The sequence below is a fragment of the Python bivittatus genome, unplaced genomic scaffold (genome assembly GCF_059951505.1).
Source record: "Python bivittatus isolate LINGU-HERP-01145 unplaced genomic scaffold, Pbiv_v1 ctg000070_np1212, whole genome shotgun sequence".
In the NCBI taxonomy this organism is placed as follows: domain Eukaryota; kingdom Metazoa; phylum Chordata; class Lepidosauria; order Squamata; family Pythonidae; genus Python; species Python bivittatus.
Genome location: NW_028277034.1, coordinates 49183239 through 49206582, shown reverse-complemented (window position 1 = coordinate 49206582; position 23344 = coordinate 49183239). Strand labels below are relative to the sequence as shown.

General features: G+C 40.6%; 1 protein-coding gene and 1 long non-coding RNA gene across 2 annotated transcripts in view; one reads left to right on the top strand and one right to left on the bottom strand.

Annotated features, from left to right (window-relative positions):
* Positions 1–18082, top strand: part of CFAP299 (cilia and flagella associated protein 299) — a 258212-nt gene extending 240130 nt beyond the window's left edge. Inside the window, exons 5-6 of the mRNA XM_007425361.2 lie at positions 8012–8141; positions 17987–18082. Coding sequence (XP_007425423.1) covers positions 8012–8141; positions 17987–18082 — 226 coding nt within the window. The remainder of the gene's footprint in view (positions 1–8011; positions 8142–17986) is intronic.
* LOC148216895 (uncharacterized) lies at positions 1347–22677 on the bottom strand. Its single transcript, XR_015794663.1, has 3 exons — positions 22635–22677; positions 3755–3914; positions 1347–1753 (listed from the first exon to the last, which is right to left on the bottom strand). It is a non-coding gene; the product is annotated as an uncharacterized LOC148216895 (long non-coding RNA).
* Between the last annotated feature and the right edge of the window lie 667 nt (positions 22678–23344).

Genomic DNA, 23344 nt, shown 5'->3' with positions numbered 1-23344 from the left:
CAATCCCCCCCCCCCCCATCCAAGAACTGCTCCAGCCCGCCTCTGAAGACATTAAATAAAATCAGGGCTGAAAGCCAACGTCTTCAGCACCTCTCTAGCCACCTCCCATAATTTTCATAAGAAGAAATTGCCTTGAATCTTCTTAACCCTTGGTTTGCAGAGTGGGATCACTAGGTGAGGACACACCTGGCAGGGAGACTCTGCAAAGCCACACTTTGCTGGTGCCAGACCAGGATTTATCTATCCCTGTTCATTAGTATTTTCTTAGGGTATTAAAAACCAGTGAAGAACTGATGCAACAGAACCCTGTGATGGATGACTTGGCTGATTAAGATTCGTAGGGCAAGTTGCATTGGTTGTCTCTGGACGTGGCGTGTGTAGCAAAGGCATGTTAATGTTAGGGTTTGCAAAACCACAGCTCAAAAGACATTTAAATCCCCACATCCCTTTGGTATGAGCACATTTGGGTAGTAGCATAATAAAGATTCGATCTCCAACATGAAGCACTGTTTTAAGTCAGCTCTTGGAAGATAAGAGGAGGAGGTCACGCAGCTGTTGTACTGCTTGTTATCAGATCCTAAAAGTGGGAGGGGCTGTTGGCTCTCTTCCCCAAAGCCACTTAGTTGATCTGAACCAGCTGGGGAGCTTCTGAAAGCCATCACTGGTGTGTTCACATAACACATTTAACCAGGTTAAAGACAGCAGCTTGTGTACAAGCTCATAAACTTGAGAGGGGAGTGTTGATTTTTGGAGGCAGTGACCAAGCATTCATTTGCAAACCCATCTCTTTGGGGAAGTTTATACAGTTTAATATATTGTGCACAGACTAGTTCAGCAACCAGGTTAAATGTGTTGTGTGAACATGGGCAATATTAAGAGCTAAACAGGATTTAAAATTCTAACTTTGCATCCCTCTTGTTGCTGCTGAATCCTTTGTAAGCTGTTGGGTGGTAGTCAGAAATGCTGTGACACCCTTAACCTACAAAACTCCATCACGGGTCAGCTGAGGGAAACAGGTTAGTGATAGACAACAGAGGCTAAGGTGGAGATTGCAAGGGTGTAAGGAAGAGGAGGAAGCTGGACCATCAAAGCAACAGCCTTCTTGCAAGATTTCTTTGATAAATTATGTTCCAAAATTAACCTGAAGTGGAAACAATCAAAGTCAAGAGATGGCTCCTGAAAAGAGTAACCATTCTTTAATCCTCTCCCCTAATTATCCCTACAGCATGTAACAGCATTAAGATGAGATCTTGGCCCATCTCATAAAACTAAATAGAGTTGGACCTGGTTGATATTTTAAGTCAAGGGGATGGCAAACCACTTCTGTACATAGCTGTGTCTGAAAAGTAACGAGGAAGTTCAACTTGACTTTAGTTTTTAAACAGTCTCTAGTACAATATACCCATAGCCGGATGTTTCCCTTAGTCATCCAACAGTAGCACCCAGTCACTTAATAGTAGAGATGGAAGTGGTGCTGCACCTACTTATCTTGAGTAAACTCTTCAGTTCAGAGGAGAAGAGCAGAGATGGTAGCAGGAAGTGGAGTCCTGGGAAGGCCCTCATTCTGGTCAATAGGAAAGGAGACCGATGTAGTGGTGAATGTGTCAAATGGGGAGTGGGAAGACATAGGTTCCTCAGCCATGGAAGCTCCTTGGGGGATTTGAGCCAGTCCCTCTCCCCAGACAGTGAGTTTGTTCCATTTCTATCCTGCCACAATCAAATAACTCTTGGTGGTTGCTGTTGTGTGGAAAACCTGGAGACAGGATATAAATCACATAAATAAGCAAGTTTCCCTTCCCAATATGTAGCTTAGATGATCATAGGTGCTTGTTAGGAACCACGATGCTGACCAAGGCATCATGACATCATCGTACAGATTCTGCAAATGATGAAACATCTGCTAGTTGCACCCTTTTCGTGAAGATAGCTCGATTCATGTGACATCACTTGCCTGCTCAGGAGGCCCACATGAATAATCTACTTCTTAATCATCATATTCATTCTACTTCTATAGAGTGAATACTTATTTTATTTGTAACCCTAGTTTCTATTATTTGAAACAATGACCTGTGTTCTCTCTCCCTACTTTTTGCTCTGAGATGTGGCATTTCTGCAGCCTTCTGACATACGTCTTCGGTCCCTCCTTTTGATTTTCCTCTTCATCTTTCTCAGGCATTCTCCTCAGAGAGTTTCTTCCTTATATGAATGGAAGGCAGCAAAACCATTGGCCACAGTGGCTGAGGCCCATGGGAACAGATACAGATCTATGGCAACTGGGAGAGAGCTACGCATCCCTTTCTCTACTTACTTGGCAACTGCAGGGATTTAATAAGACACATCCCGTGTTTATGGAACACTAGGAATATGGAAGCCTAAAGTTGCAAGCAGCCTTATAAGTAGAAACAGCCTTTTATCCCAAAGGCGTGAGCGGTCCAGTATGTGTGCTCCTTCATTACCGGAACTTGTATTTCTCCAAATGGGTAACCTACAAACATATCCTCCTTTCATCTTTCCAGCAAACTTGGGAGATCATCTACTATTATCTGATAAGATTGAAGCTGCACATCTGAAAATTCCCCATCAAACATCAAACACTGCAGTCTGTACAAGATCAGTGAAGCTGGGTTTTTTCCTATCTTACCCCACCCCTTAATTATCTTGCCTGATGAAGAGTTCTTGAAACTTAAAAGCTTGCAGTCTAATAAAGGGGTGGCTTCCATGGATTTTGGATCTTTTTTTTTTTCCTCATAGCCATCACAGTAACAATTGCTTTAAATGTCTGACCTCAAAAAGGCTGATAGGTGGAACCCCATCCTACAAAACTTACAGCTCAGGATCCTATCTGATGAGGCTAAAAAAGGGACCAAAGAGATGATTATTTGGCAATCTGCAATGAAATGCACGATGGATCTAATGTATGTTTCTCAGCCCCACCACCATCCCTTCTGTTTGCTGTTCCCACCCATTTCTGGAATGGTAATTGTTTTAGTTCTAAGAGGTAGGATGTGGACCTGGATGGCTGACATCACAAAGGTTTGGAACCACATACTGGAGAGACGTATTTAACTCCCAATCTGCTATAGGGAACATTTTTATCTGGTTGTATTTGTGTGGGGGTGGGGTGGAGAGAAAACTGGAGAAGTGAAACCAAGGTACTCTTCCTGGCCTGGTGCGAGAGTTTAAAAGAGAAGCAGAGAATCAAGTAGGATTTCCCCAGTGCAGTGTGTGTGTGTGTGTGCACATACATATATACATACATACACCCTCCCCCCTTGAAGATATAGATAGATCTCCCCCTGAAAGCAAGGCACCCTCACATGTATGATGGACTCTCTTATCACATGTCTACCTCTTCCACTTTCTAAGAAGCTCAGGGTATGGTAGGTGTGGCGTTTTCTCTCTCTGTTCTAATTTCTCCTCAAACTGGGATCTGAACAGAGCTGTACCCATTCCAATTGATCAGGGATTCCTAATGGTATATTACAAACACTCCTAATCTGTAAATTTTCTCTGCAGTATTCTAAAGGGGTCTATAGCAGAAGATTTTAATGAGTATTTCGATTACACTAATTTACCAATGTTGATTATGCTAATTTACTAATTTGGCAATTAGGGACAATTTGGCAAAGCAATTGAATGCAGCTCTCCCTTACTCAGTTCCCTGAATAAGCAAACAAAGAATCATAGGCTGCTCAGCTGGGAGGAGAACTTGCAAATAAGCGTATGAGTCTGGTGTTTCAATAGCAGCACTCACCAGTGTGAATCGATGTGCTAGGCTGTTTCTGTTTCTTAACCAGGTCTCTCGGGCCGGCACTGCTCTTTGCAGACATTCAGAGTGCTCCAGCATTAACAGAGATGGAGAAATAGGAAGGAGGGAAGGAAGGGTGATGATTCCTCTTGTTGTATATTTAGAACTACAATATTAAAGGAAAAATAAATATGATTAATCACGATAGAATTGAGGGTTGCTCTTAGATCAAGGTAAAGTTTCCTTCAAGTCAAGCTCAACTTCATAGGGATGTCTATAGTTTTTTCAACAACAATATGAAAGTATTTTGCCATTTTGCAATATGTTTTTCAACTTCCCAGCCTGGCCTACGGCACTGGGATTTCCCACTAACCAGGCGTGACTTTGCTTTATTTTCCAAGATCAGCCAAGGTCATCATCGCTCACCACTCAATACTTCTTGTTTTTTAAGATTTTATCCATGTAGTTTGTCTCAAGTATGATTAGTCAGAGGCTGGGACTTCCTTCTGGCACAATGGTCCAGCGGCATCATTCCTTTGAACCTGTTCTTGGTCCATTTTGAAGACTAGGACATGCTCTTGATCAACTGTGAAATATGTTCCATATCTTTGGATTTAGCTATTTCATCAGAGGCTCTGAGTAGGAAAAATTTCCCTGCTAGTGACTCCTGAGAAGCCTAGCAATGCCTGGGAAAGGATGCTACAACAGTTTCATATGGACAACTTAGAAAAGGAAGGTAGTGCTGAAATAGCAATGTTTAGTATTGTCTGAAATCATCAGCCCAACAGTAGAGGCAGATGACACTTCATGTGTAGACCCCCTGCTATTTAAATCCAAAGTTCAGTCTGTGGCATTTCTAATGAAAAGAACCATTTATAGAATAATTAGAATAATTAGGAAAGACCTTTGCTTGTGAATCTCTGATAGTTTGGATTATAATACAGAACAATGATTTGTCTTTAACTTATGTTTTGTTACCTTTTTGGCCAGTACATGTTTGTAGTTCAGGACAATTTCACTTACTCTCAGAAATGAGTAACTGTGTTTCTGTAGCACCAACTGCTTCCTAAGAACTTAAGAAGCCCCAATAGTTAATTTAATCTACTTTTGATTAATAGAATTAGAGCCGCCTTTGAAATAATTCAAAGCATCCTGAGATAAAGAGCAAGAAGTGTTATCCAATAGACAGTGAAGAATGCCAAAAATGTGTTAAAACTGTAGCATAAATTTCCTCTAACTATGATTTTAAGTTTTCCAAATGTTCCAAACGGAATTCATACCCTTCCAGTAGACATTCAGCTATGTGGAATATGCAACCCTAACCGGTGCCCACTGTCCAGCTGCAAGAGGAATGCTATTTTTATTTATAAGGCGAATTGTTGAGGCTGTTGCCATGCTTAACAAAAGCATGTTATTTGGAAAAGTAGAAGAATGTCAAGATAATTTCCCTCTGGCTCATTCTAGCCAGCAAAGTATTAGAGAGATGAAATACATTGTCTTCAGAAGTCTTAGTGCTCTCCAGTTCCACTTATCATCATCCACTGCCATGCTGGTAAGAGCTGATTGGATTTGTATTCCTATGCATCTAGATGACATTGAATTGGTGCAGGTGCTCTGGGGAAAATAAGCATAATGAAATTCATTTTAGGCAGATGCAACAGAGAAACAATGGATACTTTTCTCAAGTCACTGCTACCCAGCTCAAATTCTTGCAACCAAAAATTCCCCTGCAATGTTCTTAGCAGTTCACTGGTTCCCTTGATCATTTGTCATGCTAACTTCAAGCAACACAACTTCTCAGCTGGGTTTATGTGACCAGGGTTATAAGAGAAGCAGGTGGGCACAGGAGTTGAAGATAGCTTGAATGTTTGAGGTATCAAAGGAAGGTAGGAAGCCCTAGTGTAGAATTAGAAACCTATCTCTTCCTACGGCCTCCATTCTAAGCCAGCTTCTTCTCTTATGGGAGGGAACATTTTTGGCTTCATTCATGTAATACATTATGCCACAGTTTAACTGTAGTTTATCAAACCACAGTTGGCTGAGTTCATGCCACCCAAAGCATGGGTTAAAACCATCGTGGCTGGTTTCAGAAGCCACACTAAACCAAAATCAAGCCAGTTGCATTTTGACTTGGAGTGTTACGAGACTGTTAGGAAGAAATGCTTCAGCCATGTGGGCTGTGGGCTCACTGAGCATGTGGTGAAAAGTCAGTGTCAAGCCATAATGGTTATGCTTGTCCTGTCAAGCGCAGTCTTGCAAAGGAAGTGTTAATTCACTGGCTCGGGTGCATGATCTTTGGGGCGTGAAGAGGACAGAAGCACACTGATATTCACGCGTGGGTATAAAATTTGGCAAAATGAGGGAAGTGCTTATTCTGGCAATGATTAATGGTTCTTTCCCCACAAATCTAATTTGTTTTGTCTTGCCAGGGAAAATACTTTATAGAAAAATTTCTTTTTCCTCCTTCATAAGAGGAAGTGGTGAAAGGGAATTTTTCTTAGCTCCATGCTGAAAGCTCTCGATTTACCATATCGTGAAGTAGAAACAGTGATTTTCTGCATTCATCTGGTGTTTCAGATTTTCTCTGGTGTTTTTGAGCTGACTTTCTTGTTGAAGGTGGTGGAAGCCCCCTTGCTGCTAGTGGGTTGTTGTTTTAATTATGACTCATTTTTCTGTGACTTTGAAGCCACTCTCAGTGTCCCCATTCCTGATCTGAGCCAGCTTCACGGGAAGAGTTCTGTTACAAAGTATTTCCTTGGGATTTAACTGGAGATATGATTGTTCACTGAAAGATGGGACAGTCGTGCACACCCTTGGACATCTTGCAGCAAAGCAAGAACAAGAACCTCATACTCCACCCATGAGAAATCTCACAAGCAAATTCCCTTTCATCAACCTGCTCATTCAAAACGCAGGCAAGTTGTGCAACGTGTCCATTAGCCGAGCTGTGCTGCTGGGCGTGAAAGCGATTACAAGGCAGCCGTGTGAGATAAACAGATAGAGAAGAGTTGACACCTGCAATTCGTACATGGGCTTGCACACTCAGATCTTCCTGCAGAACTGAGCATGTATACAGGAATGAGCAAAAAGGGGCTCCTAATAGTCTGTTTTCCAGCAGGAGGAGGAGGAGGTAGGAGAAGATTGTGCAAACATTTTTCTTCTGAAACATTTTGGCTCACTTAATGCAGAATGAGACTCTAAGGGCTTTTTCCTTTAAAAAGAAATGGAAAGAAAGGATAAAATCAACTGGTGGAGTGTTCTATAGCTGTTAAGTGGCTGGGCTTGCAGTGATTTACTGCAGGCTGCCACTACATGTTGTCATCAGGAGCCTTTGGAAAAGTATGGGCCCACGTCTTCACCTTCTTTTAGAGAAATGGGTGCCCTGATGCCATTGCCATTCTCATAGACCACTGCTTGCAGGCGCAAGAGATCTCTGGTGTAGTCACTTCATTGCATACGTACTGCATTTCTAAATGTTACCAGGTGGGGTGGGAGGCATTGCTACAAATCAGTGTTTCTCAACCTTGGCAACTTTAAGATGGGTGGACTTCACCTCCCAGAATTCCCCAGCCAGCATGGCTGGCTGGGGAATTCTGGGAGGTGAAGTCCACCCATCTTAAAGTTGCCAAGGTTGAGGAACACTGCTACAAATTTATCAGGCTCACAGTGGTACTTCTCTTGAAACATGAGGATTTGTAATGGTAGTACAGATGCAGAGCACACAAAAACTCACTTTAAAAGTAGCAGACAACCACCGAATATACCATGTATTGGGATCCTCATTGGCTGCAGCCCCAGGCAGAGTTATCTGAGAGCTCAGTTTCTTCTATTGTACTTCCCTGATTCAACAAGCAGAGCACATGGACGATTAGCCAGAGATCTTCAGCTAGCTGAAAGTCATTCTTTATCTTGGGAAGAATGTTACTGCTGAAACTCTTAACAGTGAAGTAAGACTTCCATCAAAGGAAAGTAAAAGCTTTCCTGATTAATGTCCTCCTCTCTTGACTTCCTTGATGGTAATCTAGGTCAAACAGTAGGAAACCTTGAAAGCCTCGTTATTCCCTCACCCACTTTCCAGTCAAAAGAGGAGCAGGAGTCATCTGCTGTTTAGATGCTCAGCAGCTGTCATCCTTGCTTCTAGTCGGAAAACTGTCTCAGGAAGAAATGCCCTCAACAACCAATTGCAGACAATGAGGGCAGTTTGCTTTGAGCTTTTGTTACATTGAAGGGATGGTCTCCATGGCTTCTGCTTTGTTTCCACAGTTTCTACAACTGGGACAGAAACATCTGCTCCATGAATTCAAGTCCAAACTACCAGGTGATTGCAGAAAATGCATGTGGCTTACTCTTCAAGAACAAGTCTGACAGGAAGGTCATTAATGTGGATCCCAAGGTAATAATGTTGCCTTAGATATTTTTGAGATCCTACAAACATATCGTTTGTCTCCCTGTATTTATGCCTCAAAGACACATACCATCTATATCTCTCTAATATGTTTGCCATTGACCAGTTATGCCGTGGTCCTATTAAGTAATGAAATTCTGAAATAAAGGGCAAGCCTTCATATATCTTTGTGATAAAATGTTCTTAAATTTAATGTAGACAAGATAGACTTCTGAATTAAAATCATCCCCGGACCATCTCATTCCACCTTCTGTGCTGCTGGAACTTAGTCAATCTAACCAACGTTGGTTTCTCTGACAACAGAAGCTTTTCAAAGCAATCTTCCCTAAATATGGAGCTGTGCAATTTGTGTGCTGGGAATTCTGGGATTTGCAATCCTAACACATCAGGCTAGCTGCAGTTTGGGGGTGGCTGTTTCAAAACATTTGCCTTACTGCTTGAGATCCTGTTTATTGGAAATTTTACCCTCAAATGCTCCTTTCCCACAAAAGAGAAGTGTTCTTCTTTTGAAATAAGGAGGTCAGGTGGGCTTCCATTGCATGAAGCAGCAGATTGTGGATCCAGAGTGCAGGTGGGTTGACGGATACATACAGTCTTGAGGATGGTGTTAGGGAAACAAGTGCAAAGTGGGTGTAGTCAAAATAAAAGGAGGGCTGTCTACAGTTAAAAAAATAGATTCCAAAAAAACATCATTTTTTCCATAAAAAATTCTGTAGCCAGCCATCCTCCTATCTTATTTGTTTGTCTCTTTGCTTTATTCCCCACCTTTTGTACAGGAACTAAAGGTGACCTGCATAGCTCTTTCTTCTCACATTTTCACCCTATGGGGTAGTTGGGGCTGCAAGAGAGCGACCGGCCCAAAGTCACCCAGTAAGCTTTCATGGTTGAAGATGGATTCAAACCCAGATCTCTCCTCTCCTGTCCAACACTCTCACCTCTCCACCACACAGGCACTTACGTAGGGCTATGTAAGAAGTTACACCTGGTGAAAAATGCAGTTGCTCATTGAGATCCAGTTTGGTGTAGTGGTTTAAGGTTCCAGGGTAGAAACAGGGAGACCATGAGTTCTAGTACTACCTTAGGCATGAAAGCCAACTGTGGGGCTTTGTGTCAGTCACACTCTTTCACTGCTAGAAAAAAGGCAAAGGCAATGTTGCCAAGAAAACTGCAGGGGCTAGTCCAGGCAGTTGCCAGGAGTCAAGAATGACTCAAAAATACCAACCCCCCCCCAAAGCCTGCTAATTGGTACAAGGGACAGGGATCACATGATGCTTGTACCACAAAACGTGTACTGCTTGCCAACCTTTAATATCCTAAATGGCTTAGGGTTTGAATGTCTGAACAACCTCCTCTCCTTTTATAAATCTTTAAGGTTAGTAAGATGGCCCCATCGTCATGACCTATCCTTTGGGATGTGAGAGAGAGCGCAGGTGTCTGTGGGGAAATGTCAAAAATTCTTTGAATCTACCCCCCAATTGCAGATGCCCCTAAGATGTACCGTGAATTTCCTGGAAAGTTGAGCTGGGGAGTTCTCCCATTCTCTGGATGTTTAGAAAACTTCAGTACATCTTTTCTTCAGGTTTTGGGCTGTTAACTGATTTTAGTATTAATGTTTTTAACTTTTTGTATTTTGTTTTACTCTGAGTGCTCATCTGCAGAAAAGTATACATTTAATAAATAAATTATATCCATTCCTTTTATAAAAAAATAAGCATGTTCGTGACCTACAGGTATAGGTAGATAACAATATTCTTTCAGATCAGCAATGAGTGAATCTGTTGTCCAAACAGCACAAACAATTAGGGAACACTCAAACTTCAGATTAATGGCCTTTGACAGTCTGCATGACCTTAACCAGGATAAGTAAACCTCTCAATTTTCCAAGTCCTAATTGACACACTTCTTCTCACCATTTGGGAAAAAGTGGAGCAAAACTACAACAAGGTTCAACTACTTGAAGTTGTGGTTTATTTTGTTTTTCAAAAACCAGCAATCAAGTGGATATTCTCAAATCTCACATATTGTTTTAATTCACATGCTGATTTTTTTTTTTTTAACCTGCAGGGGCACAAGATAATATTTCCTCCCCATAGTAGAAAATCAGCTGGAGTATGATTTTTATTAGAAAAATGTTGCCAGGAAAAATGGTGAAGAAGCCATGGACATTTGTGGGGAAGGGAGGAGGTGGAAAGCAAGTAATGTCACATGTATCATGATGTCATCAGTCCAAGAGCATAAATTATGTAATTTGTGCCACATGCCAATGATGTGACTTGCAAAATTTGCAGATGATGTCATGACAATTATGACATCATTGAGGCTTCTGTCAGAGGCCCGTGAAACAAGCCCCTTACTCTTTTATGCAGGGTAAATAGATAAACTTTGTGGAAGACCCACAACATAATGGAGACTTAGTCATATGTAGCTTCACTGGCAGTGTTGTATCCATCCAAGGGAAATGAGAGAGCCAAAAAGAATCACAGAGAATCAAAATACAAGCATCCAAAATTAACCAGTAGTCATCACTTCTTCAACTGTTTCTTTCACTATTTTCCAGAAGGGATTTGTTCAACAAAAAACATCATCTATTATATTTACATATCTTGGATAGCTTTGATGATATAAGATGCCATTGAATCACCATCTTCCAACATCTGGCTCTTCAGTTTAGACCAATGTAAAATAACAACCTCAAAGTATAACTGTTTCTACTTCATGACATGGTAAATCTCCCTCTCCCCCCAAAAACTATGTTCCTGTGAATTGTGGGAAGAGGGTAAGGGGTCATGTGGCATTTGCTAATAAAAATAGGACAAGCTGTTGAAACTAAAGGAATGAGCAAAAGTTGATATGAATGCAGACTTGGTTGCTGAAAAGCATGGATGCCTTTGAAGATTAGCTATTATTGGTGAATTTAAGTTCTTATTAAGTACCTTAAATACAAACTGTATTTCAGAATATTTAAGAGGCCACATACAGTCTCCCAGCCCCAATTTCACAGCCTTCTAACTGTTCACTTATCCATAAATGACAATTGCCCACTTGAAATTAGTAGTCATTGTTCAGGCTTCTTTTGGGGAATCAAACCCTGACATCTTTTCCTCAGGGTCAGAAGAAGAAAAATCTTCAAAAGCTGATAGGACAATTTAAATTGGTTTTCACTGTAAGGCTTGTGAATTAGGTTCTCAAGCCCATATATCTGGGCTTGTAAACTAAGTTCTGTTTCCAAAGAAGCCCCTTACTTGTTGCCATTAGTATTTCTCAGATGCAAACGTGTCTATCTTTGTGATTGTACATAACCTGATCGTATCCTTCAGGGGCAGTGTCCACTCCAGGTTTGAGGGGACCTCTGGAGCCAAGGATTCCTACCACTCTCTTGCAGGCCTTGTCTGCACTATGGTTTAGATCGCAAGACAGGGACAACAGGTGTTTCTCCTGTGGTTCTTTGCTGGGCTAAGCTTTCTTGTAAGTGGGGCAAGAGCAAGGCTATGCCTCTCCCTCAGTCCCTCTGTGTTTGTTAGCCAATAGACAGCTACAGGAAATGGCAGAGAAATAAACAGAGGTTTGGCTAGCAAGTCAAGCAGATACTTGGGATCTTTGCCTAGAGCAACTGAAGCTTAGCAGGATCAATTGCCAGATGCAAACCTTGAGGCTCTGCCTGAAGCTTGAGGATGGAATGCAAAAAAAAAAAAATAATAATCTCAGGCTTGCAGGCAGCTACATACAGCTTTCAGGCCACAGGCAGGAAGTTGGCAGACCCAACATTTCCAAGTGGTTTCCCAAGGGTCACTCTGTGCTGCGTGGCCATATAATCCAACTATAAAATAGAGGAAATAGGTTCTAGCAGTTGGTTGTTTTCTCCAGGTGGAAGCACTGGAGGACACAAATGTAGCAGCAGTCAAACCATCAGCTGTGCCATCATAGAGCCCAATTTGCATCGCCAGGTATTTCTTTTCGTTTTTAAGCAGAAGCAGTAGCAGATTTGAACCCTGGGTCAGGTTTTCCAGCCCACTTTAGCAGTTGTACTTGGATTTGCTAAGAACATCTGGAGAACCTTTTTCTTTCTATATGTCAGTCTTTCCTAACTTGGTAACATGTGAATGTCAGTTCCTAACATTCTTAGCAATGACCATGCTGGTGGGAGTTCAGCACTACAGAACCCACCTAGACCTTGTCAGTTGAGAACTGGGCTACCAGACCTGGGCTGAAAAAGATCGTATGACCATAGGACCCCTCGAGTTCTCTGTATGCTTTTGCTGCCACCTCGTGGATATCTGGATTTCTGCAGCTCTGAAGGCTTTGCTAAAACGGCTCTCAAAGAAGCAAATGGGAAATTTGAATAGAGATCGGGAATATTAGACCCATGGCAGGTGTGTTACTAGTAAAAGTTAGGGCTGGAAGAAGAACAGCCTAGAGGCAGAGGCCTCATCTCCAGGTGTAATTGTTGCCTGCATAACCCTGCAATAATACCACTGCAGAAAGGTTTTAAATAAAAAACTATTCCTCAGAAGCGGGTTCCCCCTACCCTTTCCATGAATTTATATTTGTATTAAAAAACTGAAAACAAAGGTAAAAAACTAATACAAAGTTATATAGAGTAAGGAAGGAAAAAAGAAAAAGAAATCAAAAAAAGGGCTAAAGTGCAAGAAAGAAAGAAAAAGTAGAACAAAAATAGAAAAGAAAGAAAAAAGATACAAAGAAGTAGCTTCTGATCTTTACAGCAGTTATAAGTACAATTATAAATTTACCTCTTTCTCTAAAGCAGTGTTTCTCAACCTTGGCAACTTTAAGATGTGTGGACTTCAACTCCCAGAATTCCCCAGCCAGCTGGGGAATTCTGGGAGTTGAAGTCCACACATCTTAAAGTTGCCAAGGTTGAGAAACACTGCTCTAAAGTTACATCATGACTCTCTTCTTTCGATAATCTATCCTATCTAATCATCAAAACTATATATCATAAATTCATTTTTTTCTGTTTTACGCAAAAAGTCCATAGAGGGTTTCCAGTCAGCCATAAACATAGATATTGTCATTTTTCTAATCAAACAAGTCAATTTGTCCATCTCAGCAAGTTCCATCATCTTCACCAACCATTCCCCCATTGTAGGTATTGCCAAATCTTTCCATCTTTGTGCATACAATAATCTTGCTACCGTTATCATATACAAAAACGAAGTCCCATGACTTTTTTCCAGTTGTTTGTCCATCAGTCCCAAGAGGAAGACTTTTGGTCTCAACTGTATATTTAAAATCTTCTGAATCACTGTATGTATTTGAATCCAAAACTTTCTAGTTTTTTTAGAAAAAACTAACCACAATAAAATGACCCTTCTTGTTGTTCACACTTCTAACATAAATTTGAAGTGCCTTTATGCATCCTAGACAATTTCTATGGTCATATACCAAAGATACATTTTATAAAAATTCTCTTTAAGATTGTATCACGATGTAAATTTCAATCCTTTTAACCACATATTTTCACTTTAATTTCTAAATTATAACCAAAGTTTTTAGCCCACTTCATCATACATTCTTTCACTTGTTCTTCTTCTGTTTCAAATTTCAATAAAAGTTTATATATTTTAACAACTACATGTTCATCATTTGTACACAATTCTATTTCAAAATCGGTCTTAACAATGTTCAGTACCATGAACTCTTTTATCTACTTTAAATATTTCTGGTAACCGTAAATAAAAAACCATTGGCAGCTGTATCCCTCAGCCATCAGTTGTTCTCTTGATTTTATTTTGTATTCCCCTTGACCAAATTCTAGTATCTCATGATTTGTTAGCCATTTGTGTTTGCCTCTTATTTCTCGTCTATAAAATGCTTCATGTGCTGAGAGTGTTTTTGGGATACAAACAAAAGTGAGTTTGAATCTATATCATATTCTCAATATGGCATGTCTAACATAATGATTTTTAAAATCCACATTAACCTTGACTTTATTGTATCACCTATGCCACCCAAAACTCAGGTCACGTTCTTCTAACTCCAAAAGCCTTCTCAGCGGCACCCACTCTTTCATCCAAACCAAACAGCAAGCTGCAAAATACAATTTCAAACCAGGTAAACCCAATCCTCCTCTTTCCTTTGCATCTTTCTTTCCATGAAATTTTTTATGCTAAGGCAGCCCTTCATTTAAATGACAAAGATTGAAAAGTTGCCTCGAGTGGAGCAGTTGTGCAAGCTGTGTTTTTCCAAAGACTGTAGGACTGCTGACCGCACATATCGGCCAGGTTATTGAGGGCAGAGCCAGAACAAGTGATAAAGAGTTGTAGAAGTATGGTTGTGACCAGTGTGTAATTCTTGCTTTCTAAAGACTTTAAAATGCTTTATTTATTTGCAGCTGGGGAAGACAATTCAAGAGAATCAGGAACTCTTAAGATATCATAGCTCAAACTTCTGGTTACAGAAGCTAAGAAGGGTCAGACTTTGGTTAATATTTGGATGGGGAACCTCTTAGGAATTCCAAGGCTGTTGACTAGACTGGGAATTCAGAAGGGAACACAGTGGCAAAACAGCTCTGAAACACTGCTTTTGAGGATCATCTGATAACCTCAGTTGATATGGAATGTGGTTGCTCCTATGTTAATCGGCAGAACCCATTGCTGCCAGATTATTGTGGTATTATAGGGGCTACATTGGTTGCTGTTTCTTTCCCTGTTTCAAGGTGCTGGTTGTAAATATAAAATCTTATATGGCTTGGGCCCAGCTTATCTTCAGGACCACTTACTCTAACTAGAAGCTGTCTGCCCAAATCTGTATACAAGAAAGGCACACTCAAAGGTCCCCCCATCCCCAAGATACAGCCAGAAGGAGTTCAGAAGTGAGTATTCCCTGTTGGGGCCCTCTTTGGTGGACAAGTTGAATCCCTGAAAGAAAAGCAACACCCTCCATCTTAGTATTCCAGAAATTAAACGCTTGCATCACCTTTGGGGACTGAGATGCTGAGAACTATCAGTCTGTGCATCATGGAATGAGGGATGGGTGCTATGGCATTAGGATTTTATTTGCATTACTCTTATTGTTTAATAATAATTATGATGGTGATTTTGTTGCATCATGGGACTGGTAAGCCACTTAGATTTGCTTGATAGATACAGCTATTGGGATAGTGCAGTTACAGAAGCCTGGATGCATCTATCAGGAGTTGTCCTTAATTTGAGGGTGTCTTTTTTGTTTTAGTTCATTTATTGTGTGCGTGCATATATACATTCCAAAATTAAAAGCATCTTGTATGCAAATGAAACAACTGCTACATATGATAAGGCATGCCCTTGTCTCTGATTTAGAGCCATAGTTCACAGTTGTTTATATTGGCCAGGATCCATTTTAAACACTTGGGTTCCAATGAAAACTTTTCCCACACACTGCATTTCTAATTAAAAACACATCTGCTTTCACATGACACTGGAAGCGAGTCATTTACCATCCTGTGTAATTAGCCCCTATAATTTAGCCTAGTCTAAGCACCGAAAGTGAGATTATGTTAGATCCTACCCTTTCTTTGACCACCGCTTTACCTCAATAGAATCAAAGGACACGGGCCGCTATGAGACTGCCCCAAGATGTTTTGCTAGCTGGAGGGGTGGGTCAGGGACAAAATAGCCCCTCTGTCAAACCTAAGAAGAGTGGGCTAGTGGAGGGAGCTTGAAACAAGCTCTGCAGCAACCCCACTCTGTTCCCCAACACAAGACAAACGCTGAGGGGTTCAAGAGAAGCTGCCAGGAATTTCTCTCACCAGCTCCCACCATTGGCTGATTTGTCTGCTTCTGCCCAATGGCAGAGCCAGCTCTGAAAAGCTACTTTCTTCCAGATCAGACTACTGGTTTACTTAGCCCTGTATTGTTTAGCTTCCATGGCAGTGACTCCCCGTCTTGCTTTCACGCTATCCAGATTCACAATGATAGGAGGTCCTTACGCAGCTTTATTTGCCTTGTCCTGTTACCTGAAGGTGGTGGGGACTCAAACCTGGGTCTGCTTTGTTTAAAAACATAGGATCTTCTGCTGAGCGATGATTCCTCTCCTAAAGGAGATAATGATGTAAGAGATTATGGCCAGCCCAAAGTTACTCATTTATGTTCATAAACATGGCGGCAGACCATTTCCTCCTCCACAACAAAGAGGAAAAACAGCAGTGACCATAATTCAATCAAGGATGACATATTCTACATGCCAACCGTTTACAGTGGGAGTGTACTAAGCACATGCCTAATTTTCCAAAAGAATGGGAGATGCTAGGTTGGTTTGAGGCATACCCATTTGTCAGTTGTTTGCTCACTTGCAAAGGAACGGAAGCCTTCCTCTAATGAACAATGGCCCTGTCTTGTGATCTGAGCATACCCAGCTGTTCTTCACTGCCCTCTTTTAAAAAGTCCTTAAGCAGATACTGAATATGACAAACACACCCATGCTTTGGTTCCTCTCAAAACCAACCCAGGCCGTAATTTGTTTGGGTTTGCACAGAAACAACTCTTAGATGATGGTTTCTTTGAAGTGCTTCCCATGAAAGAGGGTTGCATATGAATAGCATCAGTACAAAATATCAAATTATACACATTTCAAAATGAGTGCATTGGTTTGTGAGACATTTAAAAATGCATACCTAAAAAGTGTATTTGGTTGCACTCAAAGTGGGTCACTGGTCTAAGTTCCAGCAGCTGTGGAACATCTGTAGCGAATAAGCAGATCCTCTCTTGCTGTGTGAAATATATACTTTAAGCATTAAAGCCGAGAAGAATCTGGACACTTTAAAGTCATAGGCATTGCATCGCTAGTCTCTTTTGTGTGGTGTGTGTAAAATGATTGAACACAAATGTATCTCCTGATGTATATAAGTGATAGGAAACTGTACATCTCTTAATGGTTGTGAGGGACAAAGAACCATCCTTCATCAAGGACTCTTGGTACAGTCAGAGTTCTTGCCTGAATGGGCAAATACATATGTCCCTTCCATTGTTTGGGTGAGTGCAGAGTCACATAACCCAGTGTTTCTCAACCTCAGCTATCTTAAGATGTGTGGACTTCAACTCCCTATATTCCCCAGTCAGCATGGGAGTTGAAGTCTGCACATCTTAAAGTAGCTAAGGCTGAGCAACATTGATATAACCAAATGGAGATGAATTAAATGGGGGTAAGAATAATTAAAAAATGAGCTGACCTTTCCTCATTCACGCTGCTATGTCAAATCTAATGGGGTCAAGATCGTCATCATCATTTATCAAACTTGTATGCCACCCAACTCCCAAAGTCTGTAGCACAACATTCATACCAAAAGGTTGCAGTACCTGAAAAGTATGAAAGTTAGATGCTATCAAGTCAGATTCAGCTCTTGGGGTCTGTATGAACAAATGCTTACCATCTTGACTGCCTTTGTCAGTTGCATTTCTGACAAGCAGCAGAAGTTTCCTAGAACACATCATGCATGCAAGAGATATCATAACCAAACTTGGCTTCATGAATTCCATACACATTTTTTATGATTGACTCTCCCACAAGATTTGCCAAACTCAATACTTTGGGGCAGGAAAGATTATCTGAGTTTGCAATAAATTTCGGGTCACCTAATCTAAGAAGGGTTGTGTTTGCATGACATATTAACCCATGTACTTTACTCAGTTGACTCAGTTTTCTAAGTTTGCATAGAATGATACTGGTTACATGGTTATATGAACTAGATTTGCATGAAACACTAAGCTAAAATGTGGTTTGCTAGTTTTGGGTTCACTGCGATGTGAGAACATCGTTAGATCTTCCATACAGGTTCCAGTGATTGATTTTATTTTTCTCCTCCTCCTGTTTGATGATGGCTAATATTTGGTTCTCAGGCATTTCCTGGAGACAACACAACACGGACTCCAATCAAAACGGACCTCTACCTGCAAGTGGTTATCTATGACCATGTCCTCAGAAGAAAAATCTAACTATCAATTCTCATGAGGACTAAATGCATTGGCAGAAGTCTTTGACCTATTGAGGAAGGAGGCAGTCTTCCAAGATCTAAATGGGATAAGTACTTAAAACTGCTGTCTTAGATAGCAGGACCTTTATAGAATGCTTCCCTGTGGCTATTCATTAAAGGGTTGTTGTGATTCTCTGTCTGCTTTAAATCCTTGCATTTGCACAGTAATATTAAAACTGTGTGCAGACACAAGGTGAGATGCCTGCTTACTATTTTTTAAATGATAGGTTTCTTTCACTTTAGAACTCGGTAAATGCCATTGAAAAGAAAAAGTGTTATCACTCTAAAAAATGTGTAGAAATATGTATGAACCAAAGGAGTAGTTGTAGAGAGTAAAGAAGACGACCTTGTCAGAAATATGCAAGAACCATTACCTAGACAAAAAGGGTTGAAACATTTTATAAGGCCAGAAGTATGAGATAATATTCAGAAGCAGCTCGGGCAGATGCGACCTTGATTCACTCGAGTATAAGAAGGGGGAGGAGATATAGCACAATCAGACTTGCAAGAGTCTGTTATTATCTCAATAAAAATAGTTTTAGCCTTCCTGTGGAATTGATTTCTTGGTCTAGTCTACCTTGTGGGGCTAGCACTAGCCCTGATGGGTTAGGCCATGAACTCAACTAGCCCATTATTGTATAGCCAACCAGATGTATTCAGGAAGCTTACAAACATAAAAAGGAAGATGATGGGCGTGTTTCACTGTAGCTTCCCAGCAGTTGTATTAAGGTCTGCTTCCTGAGATCCATGAAGTAGTAAATAACTGTCGGCTTAGTAGCCATTGAGGGCCTGATCTTCCATGAATATCTCTTTGCTGTTTGTTCAGTAACTTCCAACTCTACGTGAACTGATGGACATCATTTCACCAGGATTGTCTGTCAATTATTGCTTCTTTGAGTCTTACAAGCTCTTGCTTGTATTACCACTGATAGTATCTAATCACCTTGCTTTTGTAGGCCTCTTTTCTGTTGCCTTTGATCCAAGCAATAAAACTTGCCTTTGCAGTTTGTGTCCAAAATATTTAAACTTTAGCTCAGGGTTCCTCAACCTTGGCAACTTTAAGACGGGTGGACTTCAACTCCCAGAATTCCCCAGAAGGCTGGCTGGGGAATTCTGGGAGTTGAAGTCCACCCATCTTAAAGTTGCCAAGGTTGAGGAACCCTGCTTTATCTTCATTATTAGCGCTTCTGGTGAGAAACCTGGTTTCCCTTCATCTAGTATTGAACGATATGTTATTCTTGCGCTCCAAAATATTCTCAACACTTTTTTCAAGCACTGCAATTCAAAGGCATCCATTTTTTTTGTTTAACTTTTGTGATGGTCTAGCCTTCACATCCATGTATCACAACTGGGAAATCTATGGTCTTGACAATATATTCCTTTTCTGTAACTGTGAGGTCACTGCACTTTAATATTTTGTCTAGATCTGTTATCGCCTTTCTCCCAACTAGCAGAGTTTCTTTATTTCATAGCAACAATCACCAGCCCTGTGAATTTTTCATCCTAGGAAGATGAAAACAGTCAGTAAAAGACTGTTTCAACTTCTTCTCTGCTTATTTGCATTAGACTGGCTTTATCTAACTTTTTTTTTTTTTAATATTGAGCACTAGTGTAGCTTCTATCACCTTCAGCAAGAATTTTCAAAACTTCCTTGCTTCCAGCCATCAAAATAGTGTCATCAGCATATCTGAGATGGTTAATACTTGTCCCAGCAATGTTAATTCATTCTTTTTCTACCAGTGCAGCATTTCTTATGATATATTCTACAAATAAGTTAAATAAATAAGGTGACAGTTTACAACTTCAGCTCAAGCCCTTCCCAATTTTGAACCATTTAGTTGCTCCATGTTCTGTTCTAACTTGCTTCTTGGTCATCAGACAGCAGAAGGAAGAGTGTTGACGCTTTTGAACTTTGGTGTTGGAGAAGACTCCTGAAAATACCATGGGCAGCCAAGAAAACAAACAAATGGATCACTGAACAAATCAACCCAGGGTTCTCACTTGAGACACAAATGATCAGGCTCAAATTATCCTACTTCAGACACATTAAGCAAAGACCTATCTCTATAGAGAAGGTTCTAATGCTTGGAAAGGTGGAAGGAAAGAGAAGAAGAGGAGGACCAGCACCAAGATGGAGGGACTCAGTTACAGTGGCAATAGGGATGCCATTGGGAGAGCTGAAAGAGCAGGTGAGGGGCAGATCATCATGGAGAAAACCTAGCTATGTGGTCACTAAGAATCGACAACAACTTGATGGCACATAATCAATCATCAGACAAATCGTTCAATAGGTAGATGAGCTGGCCTAGTATGCTTTTCAGGATTACCCACAATTTGTTGTAGTCTGCACAATCAAAAGCTTTTGTATATACAGTGAAGCAAAAGTAGACGTCTTTTTGGAACTCCCTTTCTTTTCCATTAGCCTTTGGATGGTAGCAGTGTGATCTCTGATGCCACTACCTCCCCTGACTCCAATGTGTATATCTGCCAGCTCTCACTCCAGGTATAGCTGAAGTCTGAATTCCCAGGTCCTTGGTCTTATCTTACTTGCATTTGAGATAGATGCAATTATTCAATAATTTGAGCATTCTTTAGCACTGCCCTTTTGTTATTAAAATATAGAATTATTTTTTGCATTCGCTTCCTTACTGCTTATAAACCACAGGATGCACCTTCTCTGCATCATCTTCTGTTCTGTTGATATATCATCCTGCAGTATACTCTAAATACATTATAACTTGTCGTTTTCCAGAATGTCTGGCTTCAAACTTTCATACGTATCGTCAATTTGGGGAATTGTTTTGGTACAACCCTTTTGTATGTTCATGCTATCTCTTGTTTATATTTCCTTCTGATCTCTGCCTTTGTGTTTTTTTTCTTTGCATGAAAGTTTCACTTGATTTCTATAAATAAATAGCATGTTCTTCACATTTGATTTCTTTGCATTGCTTATTTACATCTAACTCACTTCTTGCTCTTTTCTGAGAGTCAGAGTTTAGATGGGCGATTTTTCCTGCCTCTGTTGCCTATTGCTTTCAGCCTTTCTCCAGTATTTTCAACATATCAGTAGGTAACTATTCATCTTCTTTCATGATGTTATGAATTTCAGTCCAGGGTTCCTCATGCACTCTATTTGTCAAATCTAATCCATTAAATCTATTTTTTATCTTCACTGCATAATCATAAGGAGTACTGCTGAGGTTGTATTTTGTTTATCGGATTATTGGTTTTCTTTAGTTTAAGTTGTAATTTGGCAAAAAGGACTTTGTGATCTGGACTGCTGTCTGCTTGTCCTTTTGCTCACAGAAAATAATTATGCTATCTTTATTTGCAGAGTATATAATCCGTTTGATTTCAGTGTTGTTTATCCAGAGATGTCTGTTGGTAAAGTTTGCTGGAAGAAAGTACTTTGTATCAGCATCTATTTTCTTATGTATGTATTTAGTCGATTTATGGCTGCTCATTTCACGAATGTGACTCTGGGTGGCTAATAACACATTAAAATACCAAGGCCAATATCAGCAAAACATTAAAAAAAACAACAACACATTTTTCTTGGCAAAATTGAATTAGTCTGTCCCTTGCTTCATTTCATATACTGAGGACAAATTTTCCCATTATTCGATATGGTATTCTACTTCCCACTTTAGCATTCCACTCTCGTAAAATTAGTATGAGATCTTTTTTTGAGTGTGGTCTCAACAAGATCTGCAAGTTGCCGTAGAACTGTTCTGCTTCCTCTGTGTCTGTAATGGGATCATTGACTTGGATCACTGTAATATTGATTAGCTTGGATTCAAACTGAGGTCATTCCATCATTGGAGGCTTATATTGGAACACTGACTTTGAGTGTTATTACAAGTGAAGGCTATTCCATTTCTTCTATGATTTTCTTGTCTCCAGTAAAAGATCTGATGTCCTTCTGATGTGAAATGACCGATCCCAGTCCATTTCACTTTACTGATTCCTAGAATGTCAGTACTCAGTCTTGACATTTTTGCTCTTACAGCATCAAGTTTGCCTTGATTTATAGTCCTGACAATCCACATATTAATGATATACATATTTTTGCAGCATTGAACTTTCCTTTTGCCTCTGGACATGTCAGCAAGTGGATGTCCTTTTGTCTTTAATTCAGCCATATCAGAAGCACCAGTGTAACTCACAGTTGCCCTCTGCTCTACCTCAGTAGCTCATTGCAAAATGTTTGACCTGGGGTACAGGACAGAGTCTCAATATCAAGTTGACATTGTCCAGGTTGTGAATGCCCATTGGGTTTTCTTGGCAGAACATTGAGTAGGTAGCCACTTCTTTTCCTGAGTGGATTGTATTTAATATGATCTCTCATCTGTGACCTGCTGTGGGTGACCCTGCTGGAACGTACATTCCAATTGATAGCACTTATAATTGGCATGCAGGAAGCCCATCACCATTGCAAGGTAATGATCTATGAAGAAGCAAAGTCCCCTTTGAAAGCCATGGAAATGATAATGGATTCCATAGTTCTGTCTTACCTCTAGTGATGTCCATGGGAAGTAACAGCAATTAGGAATGTACACATCAGCCAAGATCCAATTTTATCCAAATCTGAAATGCAAAGGCAACAAGATATTCCTGAGACCAATTTAAGATTCAGTTTGACAGAATATCCAACTGTAGACTATAACAGGAACTTATCAAAAGGTGAGCAGTTGCTGCTGCTGCTTTTTTTCCCCCTTCCTTTCCTTCCTTCCTTCCTTCCTTCCTTCCTTCCTTCCTTCCTTCCTTCCTTCCTTCCTTCCTTCCTTCCTTCCTTCCTTCCTTCCCTCCCTCCCTCCCTCCCTCCCTCCCTCCCTCCCTTTCTGCAGCACAAGGTGGAAATAGCTGGGGACTACAAATTTTATTAAAGCCGGGGACTGCAAATTTCAGTGGCTCAGGGGTCATACAAGATTTTGTTTGACAATCAAAGTGTAGGGGCACGTGGCCTCTTTTTGGAGGTGTGCTAGCCAATTGCAAAGCTTAAGGTGATCATTTTGGGTCTTCAGTCTCCCCAACCTATCCAAGTGCTGGTGCTTCTGATGTGCTTGGGTTAAAGCCAAAAGGGACATCCAGTTGCTGACGTGCCCAGAGGCAAAGGGAAAGTTCAATGCTGCAAAAATATGTATAGTGTTACTATGTGGATTGTCAGGACTATGAAGCAAGGCCCAAATGTTTGGCCCGACCTACAGTAGAGGGACTCTCTGAG